The 22,073-nt window shown below is 41.1% G+C and overlaps 1 protein-coding gene across 2 annotated transcripts in view; it reads right to left on the bottom strand.

Annotated features, from left to right (window-relative positions):
- Positions 1 to 8,007: 8,007 nt before the first annotated feature.
- LOC129377471 (urotensin-2 receptor) overlaps positions 8,008 to 22,073 on the bottom strand; it is a 44,853-nt gene continuing 30,787 nt past the window's right edge. For both annotated transcript variants that reach the window (XM_055057428.1, XM_055057429.1), the window contains exon 4: positions 8,008 to 8,457. In XM_055057428.1, coding sequence (XP_054913403.1) covers positions 8,453 to 8,457 — 5 coding nt within the window. In that variant the 3' untranslated portion in view covers positions 8,008 to 8,452. The remainder of the gene's footprint in view (positions 8,458 to 22,073) is intronic.

Genomic DNA, 22,073 nt, shown 5'->3' with positions numbered 1-22,073 from the left:
TTATCATAACTGATCGTTCTGTTGATGACATAAATTTCCAGAGACCACAGGACTCCTCTACACTCCTGCAGTCACTACCAGCTTTTTATTTTCCTGGAGGAAATAATGACCAGCGCCAAACCGCTAATGGCTGGACATTTTGTTCGCTCCAGCGATAAAATAAAAAGTCTCGTGACACAGCGGGACGTGAATGCTGACAATAAGCAGGCGCTGTCATACACCAAGCCGCAGTCATTACCAGCTCTCATCACAGCTGTGTGTGGGGGGCAATCAGAGGACCAGCAGCGCATTAGGTGGAGGTCATGGCGTTGTGGCTCATCAGCACATTTCAATCAGCCTTTTAATGGGCCTGCTTCAGTTATCCGTTGCTGTTTTGGACCGCCGCCGAATCTCTGATGGGGAGGTCAGCCGGGCCACTTGCTGCTGCTGCTGCTGGTGGTTTTCCAAAAGCATTTCAAAAGATCCAAATCTCAAGGATGCTAATGAGCGCCCAGCAGGAGAAGTTGAGATATCTTAGTTTAGTTTCTCCTGGTGGGGGCGGGGGACGTCACCAGAGAAATGGGATTAATGAAGAAAGGAGATTGCCTACGTTTGGTGGAAGTTTCAAATATTACCAATAATTTATCTGCTCAGATTTCATTGAGCCAAAAGCCTAAAAATCAATATTATGATAACAGCTCACATCAATAACTATAAACGGCAGGAAATGTTTTCTTTTAAATTTACTCCACTCTGCACCTTTTCGATTAATCGACTCCTTTAAAAAAAAGTTCAAGGTTTGAGCTTCCTCTGGGATTTCCTTTGCTAACCTCTAGTAGTGACTCTGGAGCTCACTTTGTGGCCTAATTTGAACTTTAATTACGCCACTGTTTTAGGAAAACTATATTACGACATACTAACAGTTTTAACAAATATATTCAAAAATGTTAATGTTTTTATGAAGGTTTCCTGTCGCTGCTTTAAGGCTTAATGAAGTTAAATTATAAAAGGAATGCAAAACTCTGTCTGATATATGTGAACCTGGTCTATGTGATATATATGTTTCAATCAGATTAAACTCTTATTCATAAAGGGTATTCACAAAGGTTTCTGCTACATTGTTTTATTTGCTTATTTGAAGTCCAGCACACGCTAAGACGTGTTTCTGATTCCCAGCAAAGCTTTGATCTGGTTTGAGCGTGTAAAGCAGACAGTTCGGCACAGGATTCTCGCTTCCTCTGCTGCGAGAATCCAGAAAATCCCCCCGTCGTTCTGGGATTCCCTAAAGCCCGAGGTTTCCATTTGGTTCCCAGGGAGGCTGGATCCCGTCCCGCTTCAGGGAGAAAGCGACCCTTCGTGCCAGGACTTGGGAGGCGCCGCTGTATCGACCGTGCATCCGGATCGAATAGAATTCGTTGAGTTGGACCGTGAGAAGGATCATGAAGGGTTCTGTTTTCTGGCCAGTCAGAGCCGACCGAGCTCTCTGAGTTATTACTGCAAAAAGCTGACAGGCCATGCAAAGGCACCTCTCGATCACTGCTTTATGTGATGGGATTTATTTTATTTTACATTTTTGTCATTTCAGTCCGCTTTTATTTTTGTAAACTGTCAGCATTAAACTCAGGAAACCAAAGAATAACAATGAACAAACCCAGAAAAAATAAAAGGAATATTTTGACTATTTTGACTCTCCTAACCCTTATACCTAGATTTTTTAAAAACATTTTATTTCTAAAAAGAATTACTTTTTCCCCCCAAAAGAATTCTGCAGCTAATCCCAAAATGTATCTTTATTTTTTATTTTTTTGTAGCAATTTTTGTAATTTCTCAAACTTAAAAATTTTCAAGGCTTTTTCTCAAAAATTGATTGATTTACTTTTTTCTTCCTCTAAGGGACTGGAGTTAAACGTTTTCACATTACAACATTCACATGGTTGCGTGTGACTTTCTCATCTGCCGTCAGGATAACAAACAAATAATTTGTAGGAATTTGTCATTGTACGTTTTCACTACTTTCCGAAATGTTTCAAATGAAAACATGTCGAAACACCCGACTGTTTTTTTGGCGTCTCAGGACTTCTTTTCTTTTTCTTCACGCAGAGCCTTACTAGATTTCCAGCTGCGGTAAGAAAACTGAAAAATTCTCCCAGGAATTTAGAAAAAAACACAGCAGACGAAAAGATCGGAAATAAAGCATCGAGTTCAGCGGCTGCATTGTTTCAGATCGAATGTCCTAAATTGTTCCAGGCGTGAACAGATATTGAGCAAAGGCTTCTCATGTGGCTCTGTTCGCCACGTCAGAACCGGGTTTCAGAAGTGACATGGAATTAGAAATCGGAAAGAAAATAATTCGCCACCGATTTTGCGTGCCGTTCATTCATATGCAGGCATGTGGGTATTTCTGTATTAGCTTAGCTTTTGTAGATGTTGATGTCTGCAGCTGCTGTTAGGCCTTGTTTAAATTCTCATTTGAATTTCAAGTGTCCCACTTTTCCCCGTTTAACCTGCAGGGCCAATAGGAAGGGTGCAGACCGGCAAAACTAATGAGAGCTGCAAAAGAAAAGGATCATTTTTATAAATCACATGTTTTCTTTTCCAACCACTTGCTCCGTCATCCAGAGCTTTACTTTGGCACGTCACAATAAAACACAAACTGAAGACTCTTTTTTTTCCCTCTCTCTCCAACTGTCTGCAGCGCTCCGTCCACAGAAAGATCACCCACATTGGTTTCCACCGCTTTCTAATCCCATGCCGTCCGCTGGGTTGGGGTCAGACGACACAAACAGCCGCAGCAAAACGGTTTTCTGAAGCGGCAAGCAGCTGACAGATTGATGGGGAGTCCTGCAGGGTCCTGTCGTCGGATGATGTACTTTGTCATCAGGCCGCACAGATACCAAGGGGTTTCATTTGTTATGTGGGGGACCGTGTTGGTTTTATCAGCTCTTTATCACTCCAGCACAGCCACCGAGATGCGGCAGGATCGTTTCTCTCCGTTGTAAACAGAACGCCTTTCAGAAAGTCGAACCCATAACAACAGAACTGAGCTGACAGCCCAGGTTCGCTTTAAGAAATGTCACTTCCCACAATGCAACGGCATCCTTTAGTGTTCGTTTGTAAAATTGACTTTAGCATTTTATGTCATCATTTGTCAGAAGCACACCTGGATTGTTGCGTCTCATGCATCTTTGAGAAATCATTTCTTCTCCAGGGCAACCATTCAGCTGAGCAAAGCGCCTGTGTGGACTTGGCTCCGCCTTCGAGGGCGAAGAGCCTCCTTGGAGCTGCGCTTCCCAGGCTGCACTCAGCTCCTTCAGACTAGCCAGCAGCAATTAGCAAACATCTGCTGGAGCTCAGCATCAGCTCCTTTTCACTGAAATGCTGGTAAAAGAAAAAAAAAATTTGTTAAAGGATTAAAAGAGTAGCCAGGTTGTGATGACTTCCTGAAGGTGGAGTTTCAAAAAGAGGAGGAGTTTCTTAAAGAGACATAGGCCCAATTCAAGGCGTCAAATTGTGACGTAATATTTGATATATACAGCATTCTTGTAAGAACATAGTTACTTGATCATGCCACAAAATGTCACAATATGCAATAAAAGTTGTTATGTCCTAATTTCTTTAATTAATATAATTATTAATGATTATTCATGAAAATGCCACATTGGACTCAGTATTGCAGATATTGGGACATTTTTGTTTCACCAGGTTAATGGTTCAGTCTAAAAATAATAATAATAAAAAACATAACCTAATCTAACAATTAGTCAAGTGTGCTCATCTGAACAAACCTTTTTTTCCCACCACCTTTCATCAACTCCAAATTTAGAATATTCTCAAATCGCAGCCGCAAACGGCCCTCAGGCTGCACACAGGACACCACCGGCCCAAAATAACTGGGCTTTAACGTCGGATGGTTTGTGGCATAAACACAACAGGGACTGACGTCGTCATTAATGGATGCAGAGCGGTCGGGATGCCAACAGCAGAGGGGTCCCTGCAGGCCGGCTTGGCGTTCGAGCTCCCGACTGGTCGCCCGGGGAGATGAGTCACCTTCCAGCAGCGACACTCGAGCTAAAATAACAACAGCTTTAAGACAAAAGTCTCCGGCTCCGACACTCGGGACCGAATGGACTTCCGGATGGCACTTCACATTCAATAATGTCAGCGCTTTGGGGAATCCGCCAGAGGAGCCTCAGAATCGCCTGTGTGAGATGTGAGGATGGAGCTCCTGAGACAGAAAATGTGTTTTCCAGCCACACAGAGTCATCTTACAGCACAATAAAGTCACTGAGTTTACCTTCAGCTTTTAGAAAAACTGAAAGAAGAAATCCTGCAAGATGAAATTTTGCGCCGTCGCCAATAAATCTTGGATTGCTTTCCCTTTCGGGATCATATCTGGATTTTCTCATTAGGTGTCACGACAGCATTTCCTCCTTTATTTCTCCACAACAGCTCAGATAAAACTTGCAGGTCAGCTCTGGTTCTGACCCGGTCCAACGTCTGTTCAGTTCTGCTTCGCAAAATGGAGGATTTCATTTCTGTTATGATGCCAGTAAGCAGCCGTGAGCCGTTTAAACAGGCTTAAAGATTTATGCCACAACGGTTTTATGAAGCGTTAAAAACCTAGACTTTATCCTGACATACAGGAACAAGATCCGGTTGTGTCAGAATCGTTTTCAGAAGTTGGACTTTTCGATTTCCTAACAAACTTGTGGATTTGATAAACGAGTGGGAATTCGGTGAATTAGCAGAGCAACTGTTTCGTCGCGTAAAATGTTGACTGAACCTGCAACACAGTGCAGAAAACACACATCAGCTGACACAGTCAGAATAATCACGTTTATTTTTCCTAATTAAACGAAAATTCCTTCACACAGAAGCCGCTGTGATCTCGTTTCCACTGGCCGAGCGGCAAAAAATCATTCATTATTCATACGTCGTTCATATATTATTCAAAGCAGACGCTGAAGTTGCTCCAATCAATGCAGGATGTGCTTCTGGTAGCGACGTCTGCGCTGCTTGGCAATTAAATCCTGCGGACCAACAGTTTATTTAATCTAAATGTACTTGCTCATAAAAAAATAAAATGGAAAAAAGAAAATGTGCAGGGCATGCATGAATAATAATGTGAAATTTGCACAATGCAGAAGCAGCACATTTCCCCTGTGACAATGCAGGCGGAAGGAAGTTAGTCAAATTCAGGCATGGAGGATTAAAATCTGACTTTATTCCTCTAAATGTGGAAAAGGTCAAAGTTGTAAAAGTATCCAAAAGGCTTTAAAAAGCAATTTTATTTTTCTTTTTCATTTTTCATTTATGATCTTGAATGTGCTCTGTGGAATTTTCTGTGACCTGTGAAGTGGGAGGGGAAACAGTTTTCAAGTTCCCTTTCACAACCAGAGATGTGAAAAGTGTGACATATGCTTACGTGTAAGAATTGCACAATCATAAAACAAATAAAAAAAAGTGTGTGCAATTTCATTTTAGTATGAATTCAGCTTTTTAAAGAAGGTTTAGTTTGATAAAGATCAGCAGCACAAACAGCAACATGAAGAACAAGAAACACGGCGGAGAAGAGAGATCTGCGAGAAGGTTGAGTAGAGATTTACTTTTGGGGTAAGTTTAAAACAAAATACCAGTCTTTGAGCATCAGATCTGCTCAGTTTGAACACTGGTGGGCCGCGGCCTCTGATTGACGCCTCTTACCAATCAAAGGCAGGAGGCGGGCCTTAGCGTTGTCAATCACCCGACTGATTGTGGTACTGGGAGCACCAGGAGAAAGAAGAAGAGCTTAATTCCCCATATCGTTTCTCTTCTAGCTTGCATTCTCGCATCGCTTTGTGTCGGCGTACCGCGTCTCTCTTGCAAAAACACATTTACGTTTGTGGCCACAATATGACGATTTGTTAAACTACGTCAATAACAGAGAGTAAAGAGTTTCTCCAGTGACTCTACGACCAAAAGACTTTCACTAAATCCACTTTATTACATCTTTGCAACTTTTCTTCCAGTTTGAAAGAAGACTCTTGCTCATTCAAACCCAAGATTCCGCAGCTTCATATGAATCTGCAGACGGCAGCCTTTCCGACATTGAACTGGAAATAAAATCAGTGAAAGCGGAACAGATCGGCTTTTAGCAGCGGACGCTGCTATGAAGACTGAAGCTGCCAAAAAGACTGGATGAAGGCAGAAGCCTAATAGACCTCACACAAAATGACTTTTTGTTTCTCTTTCTGCGTTTATGCGTCTACGGATCCAGAAAGAGATCCGTAGACACCAATGACACTGGAGAGGCATATTTACATGCAAAGGTAGCCAAATCTGTGCACATGAAAACAAATGTAGTCAGGTCTGAGGTTCATGTTTGACATTTTGTTGAGACAAAAAGCAAAGATTCCCTTTGTGACATATAATGTTCTAAATATTACATGTCAAAATATTTTTTTGACCTCCATTTTTTGTAACGGAGCTGCTCAAAAATGAAGGGCGCCATATGAAACAATGTCACCTTTATAAAGCAGCTATTGGTCAATAGCTTAATAAATTTTCATGGTAACAGAAATGGAAGTTTACTTATTTCTTTGACGAAATGTGTATGTGTTTCAAGATGTTTTTTGCTGATGGGGAAATAAAAAGGTATGAAAACCTACAAAGGATTTAAAGTGGGTGGGAAGTTACAATTTAGCCGTTACATAAATATATTTAGCTTTTCTGTCTCGCTTCTGCCAGTGAGAAGTCACAAAATATTTCTGCTGCCATCGTGAAACTATTTAGTGATTTTAAGTGACTTTGAGACCTAGAAAGTGGAGGGAAATTCATTCTTGGCGGAGTTAGGACAGACGATTGAGTCGCAGTGGATCGCCAGAGAAGCCAGGTCAAATGTGACATGTTTTAGTGACTGAGTGTTACGAACTGTGAGCAGGAGTTTCTTTACACATTGTGCACAGCTTTCAACGGTACGGTACGAACAGGAGCTCTGCTGTAATCGCCCCCCAAAAAAGCCGAGACGGAATGAAATGGCCACCATTTTAAGAAGGTTAGCTTCTATGTTGTTACATGATTGGAACATCGTTGTGTTTGCAAAAATAATTTTCTATTAAAATGCGTTTTTTTCATTTTCTTGATCTGACTGGGAAAAATTTTTAACTCACAAATGACGGGGTGTTCCTCACACAGTAACAACTACCATACTGAAGAGTGTTGTGTTTTTTTTGTTGTCTGTTTTGGTATAGTACATTCACAGATTGGAAAATGGCATTTTTTTGTTTTTGATTTTTTTTTTTTTTTTGACCAGTGAAAATTAAAATCTACCAATTCACAACCTTTGGATGATTTTTGGATGCATCTCAAATAAAGGTAAATAAAATAAAAACACATTTTTGTAGACCCGTGGAGAGCGTTGTTACGTCAAGACAAGTTCAGGAGTTTTCCCGGATAAGTGTGTCCTTCATCCCATTTATATATCATACATTACAGAACAAAAATCAAGAAAATTTGTGTTTGGTTGATCTTCTTTCCTCTTTGCTTCTTGGTAATGAAAATTATAGCTGTGCAATAATTTGCAGGTTGAGGCAAGGTATTTGGATTCCAGATCAAATTTTGACATCAGCGGCAGTTCTGCACCTCACCTCTTATCAGTCACGCCTCCATCCAGCCACAGTTCTGCAAATTTTAAATAACAAAAATTTGAAAATGCTGACGAAAGAAATTGCGTATTAGCTGCGTTCTCAATTTCTGATTCCAAGCGAATCGACCCGGTTACGCTAAGACCCGCCTCTCGGCTCTGATTGGTTGCTTCTGATTGGAAGCGGTGTTTTTCTGCAAATGGCAGTAAGACCACAGGGATGAAGCAGGCTTGATTCCCCCCCTCTCCCCCACAGATTATACTGTCATGACATAAGGACAGTTTTAACAAAATGTAAGAAACATTTTCTTTCTTCTTCTTATTATTATTATCAATAAAAGTGAAATTTAACAAGTTTTCCGACAGCAAAGAAAAAAAAATCAACCAAACCCAACCTGCTTCTTTTTTTAATTATGTTTTACCCTTATTTTATTTTCAACTAGACAAAAAGTACTTCCAAACACACATCTATATACACAACGTGCTCTTTCTTCTTAAAAATAAATTATTTAAAAAATATCCAATAAAGTCAGTTCTGACTCGTAACCCTTACGTTACCCGTGCTTCTCACCCAATAATCCAAACTCGATTATAGGAAGAGTTTCGACGAACTCTGCATGCAGGTTGACTTGATATGAAACAAGATGAAGGTAGAGTAAGAACAGAGAACCTTTAAACCGGATCTCTTTTCTTTTTATGCCGGGACGTTTCGTAGATGCGAAAAAGTCAAAAACGGGCGACGTTCACAGCATCACAGCTTCTGTCCCCGTCGTCTTTTCTCGCAAATAACCCAGAGTCTCTGATCCGTCTTCCCTTGATTTCCCCCTCCATGGGTTTCCTCTTCTCTTCGCTTCATTCTGTCGGAGACACAGAAGACAGAGCAACAGGATTAGCACACAGGCTTTCAGTTCATTCACAACCTCGGCGCTTCGCAGCTATTATTGGAAACGGCAAGCAGGTTAAAAATAGCGAGGAAGCTGTTGTCGGTTCCCACGGAGACTTGGTGAAGGTTGCCACATCCTAATTCAATTCATCTTATTAAATACACATGCAGAACTCAAGTGGACGACATTTCACCCTCTCAGAAATATTTTGTGGATTCACAACAATGTTTTTAACTTGCTGCTCTGAATCAGAATCTGATGATCTTCTTGCTATTATGTGACAACACAACAACACCCAGCAACAATCACAGCTGATTGGGGGCGGCGAGGTGGGAACTGTCAGGTCCCAAACATGCACCGAAAAAAACAAAAATGCGAAAGCGCACGCGGGGTCAGTGGGTCTGCGGGAGGGTTAAGAAAATATGCAAAGAGATGGATGGATTTTTTTCTTTTTTTAAAACAGTTTATTCTGTCAAAAAAAAAAAACATTTCCGTTTGAAATCCACAGTGAGGGCGTCAAACTCGTTTTCCTTTTGGGCCACACCAAAATCACAAGTGTCCTTAAAGGGCCGGTTCCGACAAACCTGTTGATTACATCCATTGAAATGTTGAAGTATTTACAAAGAGCTGTGCCTGCATTCAATAAGAACTTCTTAATATGAAACAATTTTGAAATTTTTTTTTTTCACACTGATCAGTCAACCCAGGAGTTCATGACTGGTTTTGTGATTTTTTTGGTTTGCAATCAAAAATCACAAATTTTGTGGAGCCAGTTGAAAAACTGGAGGAAAACTGTAAGATATTTATGCTTATTTAATGGTAAAATAACGTTACCTTGATATCAAGTAAGGCTGAGGCACACTGCCTTAACAAGGCTGTTACAGCTGCTGCTGAGCAGTGACCTGATCATCATCCTCCTGATCCTCAGCTGCTGCCATATGAGGACGGACCTCCCCCTGCACGGCGTCAGGTTGTTGTGGAACCCTCAGCGGTAACACCTTCAGGCCTGCTATAGAAACTTGAGCTAACTGCACAGTATCTAACCTGTCTGTCTCTGCCTAGTTGCCTCACCTGTCCCCGATTCCTGACCCTCTCTGCTGGATAAGGACCTCCTGGCTTCGACCCCCTGTCTGTCTGACCCTGAGATCTGATACCCGTTTTGACCTGGACTCTGGACCCGCGGGCTCTGATCCCCTTTCTGGCCCGGAAATCAGGAACCGCCTGACCCCGTTTTGGATTCCCCGGTTCTGACCCTGGCCTGTCCGACTAAGAACAAGTTTATCTCCTAATAAACACCTGTTTTGTACTCTCTTCAGTCCCTGCGTCCATCAGTGCCTGAGCGTGACAAAGGCAGTAGCCTTGATAAGGCAGTGTACCTAGAAGACACACTGCCACCTTCAGGTTGATGTTAGCATCACCTTAAACCCCAATGATTTTGACCAGTGTTGCAAAAAAAACGGCAAGATCTGTCGAGTTTGCATGAATTTCTGCAAAAGTTTAGAGGGAGTGATGGGTGTAACTTAACAGTAAGCAGATAAAACCTACTTTCATATGATTGATAGAATAATCTAGAGGGCCACATAAGGGACCACAGCAGGCCAAGCCTCAAGATTGACACACGAGCCACAGTTTGTATGAAGCATATAAAGCGTAGTTAGTATTTTGTCAGTTCTGCACGTTTAGGTGATGGTGACTATTTGTGCAGCTCTGGGAGACTTTGGGCCACTAATCCATAAAAGATAAGTAGAGAGCAAAGGCAGGTCAGAAATGATTGTGAAATTATTAAATTGAAGATGTCTGAAGGAGATTTTTACTTTTCGTTTTAATACGAGTTGGAGACGTCGTCTTGATGCTGCAAGATTTCAAAGAGCCAGTTTATGCCGACTAAATTAGCCGTGCCGATCCTGAAAGACGTAGAAGAGGAAGAAGAAGGAACACTCTGATGGCGTCTGCTGCAAAACCTGAGTACTTTTTGTTCTCTTCTGCCTCAAAGACGAGAGAGGGGAATTTTAATTCGAAGTTCCAATCTCATTGGTTCAAAGAAACTTGAATTTGCACTGCAGAGCCTGTAAAGACCAGGAAAGAACTAATAACTGAGCTCTGAATTCTTCAGAACCGTAGTTCTGTTCTGGTATTAAACGTCAGAAAAGTCAGAATCTTGATATGCATTTGATTATCTGATGATGATGTTGATTTTCAGAACATTTTTCACAGATAAAAGGAACATAATTTGTCTCCAATGATGATAGACTTTCTGAAGTTTGACTTCTGTTTTCTACCACTTCACTTTTGGAAGTTTTATATTATTTCCAGCCTTTTGAGCTCAACCCACAAAACTTCCTGAAGAACTAAGATCTGGAATTAATGACGTCCACAGAGAGACTGACTTTTGGCAGACAGATATTGTACAGATGCATCAATTTAGTTTAAGAAAACACGAGGCGGTGCATGTCTTCGCTCTGTTGAATTCTCAAAAACTAGCAGCGTCTAAGTTAAATAGAGAATATATACACAGAAACGTTGAGCCACAAACTTCAGATTCCCATCGGAGCAAAACATGGAAGTGGAAAAAAGTCCCTTTACTTTAACATTACAGCCTGAGCTTTGAGCTCGGGGCCATCTTCAGGTTCAAAGCTGCTTTCCTGCGGGGAAAGCAAAGTCAGCTTTGGAATGTTTTAGCAAGCTAGTATTTCCTGACTGTCTTCTGTTCGCCAGACCTTCAGAAACGTTTTCATGTTGTTTTCCTTCTTACTCCAGCACCTCCATCCGTGTTCCTTCAGAAAATAAACTCAGTCAGCGAGACTAACAGCTTTACCAATCATCGTGAATACGCTTCCTCGTCCAATTGAGACGGTCGAATCTTGACCAGTAAATCTCTGCACATTCTCCCCTCAGGGTGGTAAAAGTGTTTGGTTGTACTCCTTCAGTTAAAGCTTGTTGTCTGAGCCTCCGACTCCTCATTTCCCTTCTTCATAGGTGCGTGAAACGATCTACGATAAAAAGAAAACAAGCACTAGGATCTTTTATTAGCGCTTACGCACCAACACTTACCTCACAGCTTGGCAGATCCTCCCTAATAACGCTTTAATAACCCTTAATATTAGCTTCCTTGCTCTGAAATGACATTTTTATCCTTCCCAGCTTTTTATTCGGAGTTTGTTGCTTTTACACCTCCTTGGCTGTTAGAGCAAAACTGATATCAAGAAGGAGTCAAACAGGATTTCATGTGACAGATTGACACAAGGGAAAAGGTTGGTAGCACAATTCCTCTTAAGAGCCAGTTGTTGGTATTAAAAGCAGATTTTACATAAGAATTTATGGGATAACTCCTAAAGTGGCTATTTCTTGTTGCGTTCATTTCCTTTTAGGTTTTGTAATTGCAACAGTGAAAGGGCCAACTCCAGAGCTGCAAAAATCACTGGCCTAGTTAAAGTCGATGCCTGAATTTGCGGCAATACTTGAATATTGACAGATCTTTTTTTTTTTCTATTCAATCTGACTGGATTATCTTTCAGTCTCTGGGCACATACTGTGTTTCAAAAGACTTCCATCTTAAAATAATACGTCATCTTTATGATTTCTATGTCATAAAATCTGCTCGAAACCTCAACCCAACAGATTAATATTTAAGGTTACAAAAAGACAACGTGTGTACATTTGCAAAACACTCCAGATGTGATTATTACTTCACCACCTGCCATCTTCGACCATTTCATTTGGCTGTAATTTCAGAAAATTTATTAACATCGTATAAAACCCCAATTTGGCTTATTGGTCTAGTTAAGTATGAGTCTATAAAAAAAACCCTGTTAATTCTCACAAACAGATGCTGTGTGAAACAGAGTTAAAACTGCTTCCTGCGTCACCAGCGAGGTGAAGCAGCCGTCCGACGCACATGGAAATATTTCAGCTCTGTAAACCAACACTGCTGCAGTCTGCACCAATAGCGAAGGCCACGCCGGCGCTCTGCGGCTTTAATCGCCGTCTGCTTGTTCCAGTGTTTGCGTGGCGTCCTGCTTGCGGGGAACCGACCTGCAAACTGAGCTGCTCCCAAGAGGAGTCCCTCCATTGCACAAGAAACGGCGTCGCATCAAGCCGTTTGACCCCGACCGTCTCCGCCTCAATTGTGCACTGACAATTATTTCCGGAACGTGGAGAATCCCAGGGAGCGTTTTGAGCCAATTGGCCCTTTACTCTCCTCCAATGAACTTGCTAATTGATCCATTTCAGAATAGATAAGTGAAAATAGGCCGAGTTAATGTTAATGTCTCATTATTGTTGAAATTACAGAAAGGCAGTTCTGGATGGCTGTACTCTGTCTCTTAAGTGTGAAATAAATAACTTTATTTTCATCTAAAGTGTTTTTCAAAATGCTGTCAAACACAGCAAAACGGAAAATACAGTACAGAAGCTACTTCAGCAATAAGATAAAGATCTACATTCCCTAGAATGCACTCAAGGAGACTGCTGTTTTTCTAATGCAAAAAATTAAAGACAGTTACCTTTTATATTATCTAACTAATAGTATAAAAATTAGTTAAGTCTGTGTCTGACATTAACCACTTAACTGTTAGCAAACTAAATATTTAAGATAAATATTTAGCTCAGAGCTAAGTATTTAGCCAAGATACAAATTTGCTTTCCAATAGCCGCATAGAGGACTATCAAAATAAAAGCTGGGTTCTTCAAACCTCCAAATAAACGTATCTAAACATTTAGCTCGTTACCGGGGATAACGAGCTAAATGTTGGCAAGTTTGAAACTGCGGCATTGATGAACGCGGCGAAAGTATGAGTTGGATAAACGAAGCCCCGGCTTTATTCTGCTGCGACAGGCTAAACAATGCAAATTGTCAATTGTTGTTCGTTTGTGATCGTAACTTTACATTTGGCCCACAGAGCAATCCTGGGATGAACTGAAAATGAGAAACACCCCGGAGAAGTTGCGTGTCCGGCTGCTCATCCCGACATATCAGAAATGACACACACTGAAGTTTGACAATATTCCTTGTTTATGGTCTAAAAGCCGCATAGCCAGCCAAGAAAACACTTCTGCTCTTATGAAGGAGATGCACTTCACACACTTTACTGCTCAAAACACTTAACACTGGAGGCAAATCTATCACCCGGCACTTATAAGAATGACACCATGTTGGCTCTATTCAGACCGATCACTTGCAACACTTGCCTAAAAAGGGTTTCACATTTAAACTGTTGTACGGCGAATGCTTTCTCACATGGATCATGAAAATGCCTTTGCTGCCAGTACAGCAATAATAGCCGCCCTTGTAAACTAGAAAAAAAAATTCACTGCTCTTGACAGGTCAAAGTAAGACAATAGTTGGAGGAATCGGGTCAAAAGTTTGATCAGTGTGAACTTAGGGTGTCCTCGCATTCTTAAGAAGTCTTAAATTATCTCAAAGCCTTGAAGTGTCAAATTCCTTTATCTAAAATGTAAGTCTTAAAATGCCTTACATTCAAAGAAAATGTAAGTTGGCCTTGTATAGATTAATCACTGGTCTTAAATGGACTTGTGCCAAGATGATTTAATCTTGGATTTTTTGATGTAGATCTTCTGTTTGTCAATAAAATAAAATTTTTAGGGCTGTGGTAAACAAATATTTCAGTAATTGAGTAATTTATGGATTATTCTTACTGTTAATTGAGTAATCGGATAAAAGACACATCAGTAAATCTAGCATGACAGCGGTATTACTATCGGATAGCAACATCAGTCCAACTTTTCCACATTTGAGCTTCCCTAACAATAACTTTTCTGTAGTTTAGAAAATGAACCTGTGACAATAACAGCTCACTTTCTAAGTCAACCTGGTGAAAAGTTACACAAAAATTAGAAATTATATTCAATTTAAGTGTTAGACTTCTAAATATCTTTTTCTTTTGTCTACTCATCATTACTTTTAAGAACTGAGAGACGTCTGTTCGTTCCTGAAACGGGTGTTTCTCTGAGTGACGTTTGGCAGGAAGCGGCAAGCTCTCTAACTTGGAAGCAGATAGCAGATGGTCCGCAGCAAGAGTGATAACTGACCTGGCGGAATAAACATCGGATGATTAAGGGTCGAAGTTTATGAACCAGAGACACGGGAACTGTACACGAGATCACGGACGCACAAGACACCTCATTGTTCTGTGGGTTCATCAGTTCCTGCGTTGTTTCTACAGCAGGAAGCAAACAAGAACTCTGAACTTTGCACTCTACATTACGGCAGCCTGTAGGTGCAACACGCCTGAGAACAGAAGAAGCAGCTCGATTAATAGGCGAAGTGAAAACCAAATAGGACGGCCCACGAAAATAAAAAGAAAGGGTGCGGAGGAGCGTGCTTTAGAGCGGGTAAGAGATTGCAACTGAAGCGCGCTCCTGTCTGTTCTCCTTGCAAGTAAATCTAAAACTCACTTGTCTCTTTCTTCTTTTCAAACCCGACATTAATAATAAAGAGGCAGCCTACGAAATACGCTTATAAAATTTCAATACTCCAGCTTTTCATTTTTGTTTTTATCTTTAGTTAGTTTAATAGATGAACTCTCTTTGTAGTTTGTGTTCCTGTTAGCGACGGGATTTGACTCCTTTGTTCATTATAGACAGAAAAATCTACCAGCTGCCATGATGAGCTCCGCCACACATTTATGAGAGCGCTGCGCAATGAAAATAATAACCCGGCCGGAACACGGTGCATTAAATAATAAAACATAACTTAACGAAGCTTCGAGGCGGATACATTCTCCTCAAGGAATTTTAACTCAAGGAATCCTTTCATCCCTAGTAACTTTATTAGCAGTTAGCTGGACAATGTTCATCTTGGTCCCTGGCTCACTTTTGTTGCCAGTTTCTGTCTTGATATAGGCCTTAAATTGTATTCACAGTGGTCTCTCAAAGGTCTTAAAAAGTCTTTAGTTGGTGAAACCTGGAGTGACCCTGAAAAGGTTAATGAAACGAGACCCATCGATAACATGTTGTCATGTTCATTTTTAAAATACTGCCATTCATTTAAAAGTGATTGCCATCATGTAGCAAAACAACAACAAAAAATCACAGTACACAAAACACTAAGAATGGCTAATCCTCACTTCCTTTATCAGCAGCGTCTGCACAAACGTATGGGGGCTGTGTGATGATGGTGTGTTTCGGACCAATTAAAGTTAATTTGTGTTTTTATCCTCCTCTAGAGGGGGTCTCCTTTATGCAGCAGAGACCGCATTGAAAGGCTTATAGTCTGCTGACCCTCCACCTTGTGCTTGATGACTGCAGCTTATTCAGCTGCTTTAAATGAGAAAACATAATCAGTCTGCACACCCCGTCTTCATTGCAGCAGTTTGTTGTGCAGCTGAAGATTTGGACTGGCACAGTTTTCATTCATTAGCAACGTCTCATTTTTTTGACTCTCAGCTTCTATAACACGCTCTCTCTCTTCGTCTCTCTCTCTCTCTCTGTCTCCCCTCTGACCTTTTGCCAAGTCATTATCACCGAGGCTCGTCAGACACACGAGTGAATCTCAGGAAGTGCCGCTCACTGTCCGGAAGTCGTTTCTGCTGCCGTTTCCTGGAACTCCACAGACTCCAAGCTTTTCAGCCTGGCTAACAAAACAAACAGGAGCTGACTGGAAAATGTGAAAAAGTTTGATGGCTCAGTTATTCAAGACTTGCGTACCTCAAGAGGAAAGCTTACTGGAGAAGCTCTGTCACGTTCATTGTGAATTATTCTACAAAAATAAAAAATAAAAATAAAACATTTATTCCTCCTCATTGCTTCTTTGAATGATTGTTCCTGTGGACGGTGTGCAGCTACAAGAATGTTTGCTTAGGGTTATGGCTAGTTTACCTTTTTTCTTATCTTTGTGAGATGCGATAGGTAACAATAGCAACAACATGCTTTTATTTATTTAATTTGTTTGATTCCAGGACGCCCCTGTAGCCTTAAAAAGTCACGTATCTAAAACTGAAACTTTAAAACGTCTTAAATTAATTTGAAAAAAAAAAAAAAAAGACAATTACAGGGTTTAAATTTGACCATAAAGAGAAAATTTAATCTTGCAAGTAGCTTTTTTTTCTTCCCCAACGTCAAAATAATTTGAGTCACGCTCTGACGTTCCAGCCAGAAAACACCTTCACTAGCGAGAAGGCTAGCTGAACGACAAATGACAACTGACCCCAATTGCCACTCAAGGTCAAACCAAACGCACAGGAAGCAGCGGCGGCCATAGCGACAAAAGCCGAGTGCTAGAAAGAGATGCCAGAAATGTCCCAATGTTTGCTGCTAAACTCCAATACAGGAGGATCATCCAGTCGACCTCTTTTTTCTTTTAGTCTTAAATATCATTGCATATGGCAATACAAAGGGTGTGTGTGTGTGTGTGTGTGTGTGGGGTGTTGTGTGTGTGTGTGTGTGTGTGTGTGTATGACTGTAGCGTGAAGTGCTTTGCAATCCTTGGGGACAGAGAAGCAGGTGATTATTCAACAGAGAAACGGAGGCAGGAGTTGGTTGCTCTTCCCGTCCGTAAAATTTAAAGTCTTCACCTTCATAATAATTGCGGCTCCAGCTTCCTGGACCGCATAACTCTTTGTTCCAACGTTTGGAGGGGAAGATTTTCACCACGCCCAATTAAAAGTGCATTTGCATAAACGGCTAGTGACCAGAATGCTCTTAAGGGGGAAAGTCTTTGTCTCCTCTCAGGCTTTCCTTTCAGGTCTAACCCTTCACGACCAACTAAGCTTCAATATTACTAAATTGAGATGCCAAGTGAGTTGACATGTTGTGGGTAAAAATGTTCCCCTCAAAGAACATGGACTATTAGTCTCAAATGCTCCACAATTGGTCAAATTTACTGGATGGTCATTGCGATATTTAAAAGGTTTCCATTTTAAATATCATCGTCACCGTGCAGCTTGGCAACAAATTTTAAAATTTGGCGCCGAATGCCTCGCTGTCTGGATGAAAAGAACCGCAAAAGCGTGCAACTTTTAATAACTTACTTTGATTTAAAAGGTGGGCCTCATCTCCCGTTTGCAGAACCTCGAGCCCCGTCGCTCAGAGGACGACTGATCCTGGGCGCGAGTTGAAATTCTGCACGAGTGTTTAAACTTTTCACGGAAACCTGAAACTGTCTCAGTCGACTCCGGTGGACTCTGGAGGACGTGTGAGGCTTTAGATGTCAAGGCTGCCATTTGTGGAAATGAAGTTCTCCTTCCTCAGGAAAATGTCAGCCAATTTCATCAGAATTATTTTTCCCTTCATTTTATTTATTTATTTTTTGTTGTTGTCGTTTTGCATTCACAGAGCAAACTTGCACACAGCCCCATCATATTTTGTTCTTCCCGTAATTGTTTAAAGTCCTCAGAGGGTTTCCCAGTAAGATCATCTTTTGTAAGCTCAAGACGCAGCGACCCTATAGCATTTAGGTCCAAACTTTGACTAGGCCGCGCCACAATCTGTGCTATTATTACCTTGCTGATGTTTTTTTGTTGTTGTTTGTCTTGCTGCATATGCCAAGAGTGCTTCAGCTTACGCTGGCTCAGCATTTTCTGGGAGAAGGCAGACGTTTTAATTCCCTAACTTACAACTACTGTAATTTATTATAATGAGCAAAGCGGATCCAGATCGTCCCACTTCCGACACCACAATTGATTGCTAATATTATGCTCTATGCAGGTCGTAACACCCACCCATAAAGCTCCACTTTTGCCTCACTAACCCCCGGAATATGTTTCCTAAAGTCAAGTGGTCATCAAGATCACTGCATGTTAGTGTTTTTATATTATTTTTCTAGTTTCTAAAGCAAATATCTTAATATATTTAAAATTAGACAAATCAAACTTACAAGTAACCTTAAAGCAAGAAATAGGAACTTATTGATAATTCATTAATGTTGATGAAAAGAACAAGACAGTTTTACCATATTATGAGTTATAACATATTAAAACTGGATGGCATTAAAACAAAATGTCCCAACTTTGCATTTTCTCCTGAATTTCTTTAGATTAGAGCCTGGTGTGTCAATTTTTTATTTTTTTAACCTTCTGCATGTTATCTGGATTCTCCAGGTTTTTGTATTCAAACCTGAACTTCTCTACTAAAGAAAGTACGACAAACTGCCTTTTGAAAAGCTTTTGTTTTCTGCCACGCCCCTCGTTGTGTGTGGAAGGGGGGCTGCTGGATGTTGCTGCCAGGTCTCCTTCCTGCCGTTGTATCCTGGAGGGCCAGCCGGTGGATCGCAGAGGCTCCCCAGTGAACCGTGGCGAACGCAAGCCGGGGATTTTAGCTTCTGCTTCAATCCGTGGCACAGACAAACCGAAACGTCTCGAAGCTCTGAGCAGAGCTCTGGACTCCTGCTGAACGGATGAGCGAGCCAACTCGTGTGTGAAGAACAGTCACAAAAATAACAATGTGTGCGTAGAAATGTCTGTCGGAGAGTTAAAGGCTGGAAGTTTCATCTTCTCATCCAGAGTTCTGGGTTAGAAAACTTGCTAAGGCAGCACACCAAGAGGTCCGCCATGTTTTTCTCTGTTAACGTATGACCTGGTAACTTACCTCATATGTTCAGTTTAATCTTCATAAAGTAATATCAAACTAATCTACTCAAAAACAGCAACTTTTTTTAGACGGATAATGTGAAAAACACAACGAAGCTTCCTGGATTGGCTTTGTCTTTTTTCCTATTCCTCTCACCTGGTGAGCAGCTGTTTTCACCCTCCTGCATCGTTCTCAGGCGTTGGGCTCATCGGGACTTTTAACTTTTCTCTCTCGTCTTTTTTGTGCGTGTTGCACAAAAAAGTGACGCTTGGCTATCAATGTTGAGGCGGAGAAATATGGTTGAGTATCTTCAGATCCATCTGTGACATTGCCCCCCCCATTAAAAAAAACAAACAAAAAAAAAAACTAACATTTTTCAAGTATCTCAGTGAGGATCTCTTACTCTGTTTCCTCCACTGGAGTGATACTGATGAACTAACGCTCATTAGCAATTGACGTTTTACGCTATTTTATTGATGTTATCAGTAGCAAGATTACACGGGAGATGCTTTATAAAAAAAATTCATAATCAGAAATATGCTTTTAATTTGTGTGGATTGATCAGTTTTACATTTGGATCACTTGCTTTATGCCGCTGTTATGTTAATAAAAGTTAGTTTTTCTTAGTCAATATGTCAACGTGTCTGGTTTTAGAGCAGCAAATTCCCGTCAAATTTAGTTCAGTGGTAAAACAGTCGTCAGCAAAGGTCAGGGGCGGAGCTTCAGGGGTTTCAGGGTGTATTTTAAGGTGTTTTTTCCTTTCTTGCTTTTTCCCTTCACTTGAAAGTGAACTTTTAAAAATCTTTGTAGCATTTATCTCATGAAACAGCTCAAAGATCCATCTGTTCAGGAATCATTTGCTGTATAGTTTCTGTCGTTTTCCTCAATTAAAGCCCACTTTGTCCATAACAAACATCATTCATCAGCGTATTCAGATGACAAAGCAACGTTCCCTTTTCCACAATGTCATCAGTGTAATTTTGTACTACAGAATTCCCACTGGGAATGTCGTCAAGTGATTAATCTCATTCTTAGTTCCTCGGTATGTGGAAGACTCCGGGTCTCAAACACAGCTAGCATTTTGTTGCTGCAATAAAAAGGAAAATACATCCTATTACCTCTATCCCGAGGCCCCCGGATGCATTTGGCCCCCACCACACACACACACACACACACACACACACACACACACACACACACACACACACACACACACACACACACACACACACACACACACACACACACACACACACACACACACCCTGTAATTAGATCTCAGTCTGTGGATCTGCCCCCCTGTTTAAACTCGACACATGTTGCGATCGCATCCAGTCACACGCGGAGATGGCAGATAAATGAATTGCATCCTCTTGTTTACCACATCTTTCACAAGTCCATAAAAGCCTGCAATTATTAAAGAATGTTTGTTTTTTCTTTCTTTTTTTTCTGACCCCAGTTGGTGGAAACTCATTCTATTATTAAGCCACTCCTCTAATTAAAACCTGTTTTTGTCCCGATGGTAGCGTTGGTGTTTACTCACGAGACAGACACAAGGTCAGAAATCTGACCTTGATTGTTGCAGAATTTCCATCGTCCGTCCTGTTGTGTGCACGGATGAATTAATGACCAATTAATCTGCTCAGCGAGTCGCAGTGCGCGCACAGTGAAACCTACACGTCACGTTTCATTTTCTATAATCAATGTGTGCACCTTTCTGCAGACTGCGCCCGCATGTACGCTTGTTACCGTGTCCGGTCCGGTCCAGTCCAGAGCAAACTCTTACTCTGCAAACGTGGAACTTAGTGTTGGAAGTAAAGTGGCCGACAAACGAGCGAACAGCCGCCGCAATGCTTGTTGTTTTAAACAGGACGGTGAAGGGAAACGACCTGTTTGAAAGGATGTTTCCTATTAAGCTAATGAAAGGCCAAAAGATGAGGTGAGAGGAAAACAGTGGAGAGGAAACCAGTTAATTTAGCCAGCATGGCAGAGAGCGGCGTGCAAACAAAAGACTTGGACTCAGCAGCTGTGGTCTCAGAGGAGACTTGGACCTGGAAGCTGCTGGTTTTTTATAGAAACTGAAAGCATGTTAGCCTGCTAGCTTGTTGTTTAATACAGCTCAAATTAAGAATAAAGTGGGGATTGCCCATTTATCCCTGTTTAGTCTATGTTTATTTTGGTGATAGAAGACCTAAATAATTCAGTATGTGACTCTTACAAAATTATGTTTTTTTGCATGTTCAAGCATTCCCCTCTCAGCTCCTCCAGACTAGTGGCAGCAGCGATTAGCCTAAGCCTCTGCTAAGCTTCTCATACAAACCGTTTCATAACCCACAGTTTCTAAATGGTGGTGAAAAGAGGGTGGTGGGGGGAGGCGGGGCGTCACAAAGAACAGGAGCTTCTTAAAGAGACAGAAGCCAATTTCAAGTCGCAACACACTGCTTTGATGCTACGTCAAATTACATTTACGTTAGTTTTAATTTTTAAAAGTTTTTACACAATAACTGATGGTTTATTGTGCTAAAAAAATGGCCCAGTGTGTCTGGAATATACATGATGATGATTTGTATCATCATATCAGTCGATAATCACAATAGAGGTTTTATTTTAAATATCTGGAAAACTGCCAAACTGGTGGCCTGACCTTTTCCTGTTTTATCAACCATTTCCTCTCGACATGTGCTCATTTTCTCCTTTTACTCCACGTCATTTTTTATCTTTAAGCAGCTACAAGATGCGGTGGCAAAACTTGAAACTGCTGTCGCACAAGTTGCTCAGCAGATTGTCACTAGGTAACCAAAGTGAGTTAGCTGATGCTTTGCTAGCCATGAGAGGTTGAGCAGTTAAGGTCGTTCCTTTGCCCAGATCTCAGAGTTTAGTGACATTATTGAATATTCTGTCAGACGTGTTGTCTGTTGATTTTAAGGATGTATGCCTCTCCATATATATTGTTGCTGATTAGCACTAACTTGTGTTGGTGTATTTTATTAAAAAGCCTGCTAAAACACATCAAACTTTCTGATCCTGAAAATTAAGTTAGTGAGTATTTTAATGTCCTCCCCAGC

The sequence above is a fragment of the Poeciliopsis prolifica genome, unplaced genomic scaffold, assembly GCF_027474105.1.
Source record: "Poeciliopsis prolifica strain line A6 unplaced genomic scaffold, Auburn_PproV2 SCAFFOLD048, whole genome shotgun sequence".
In the NCBI taxonomy this organism is placed as follows: domain Eukaryota; kingdom Metazoa; phylum Chordata; class Actinopteri; order Cyprinodontiformes; family Poeciliidae; genus Poeciliopsis; species Poeciliopsis prolifica.
The sequence above is the reverse complement of the archived record's forward strand: the minus strand, read 5'-3'. Positions and strand labels throughout refer to the sequence as shown.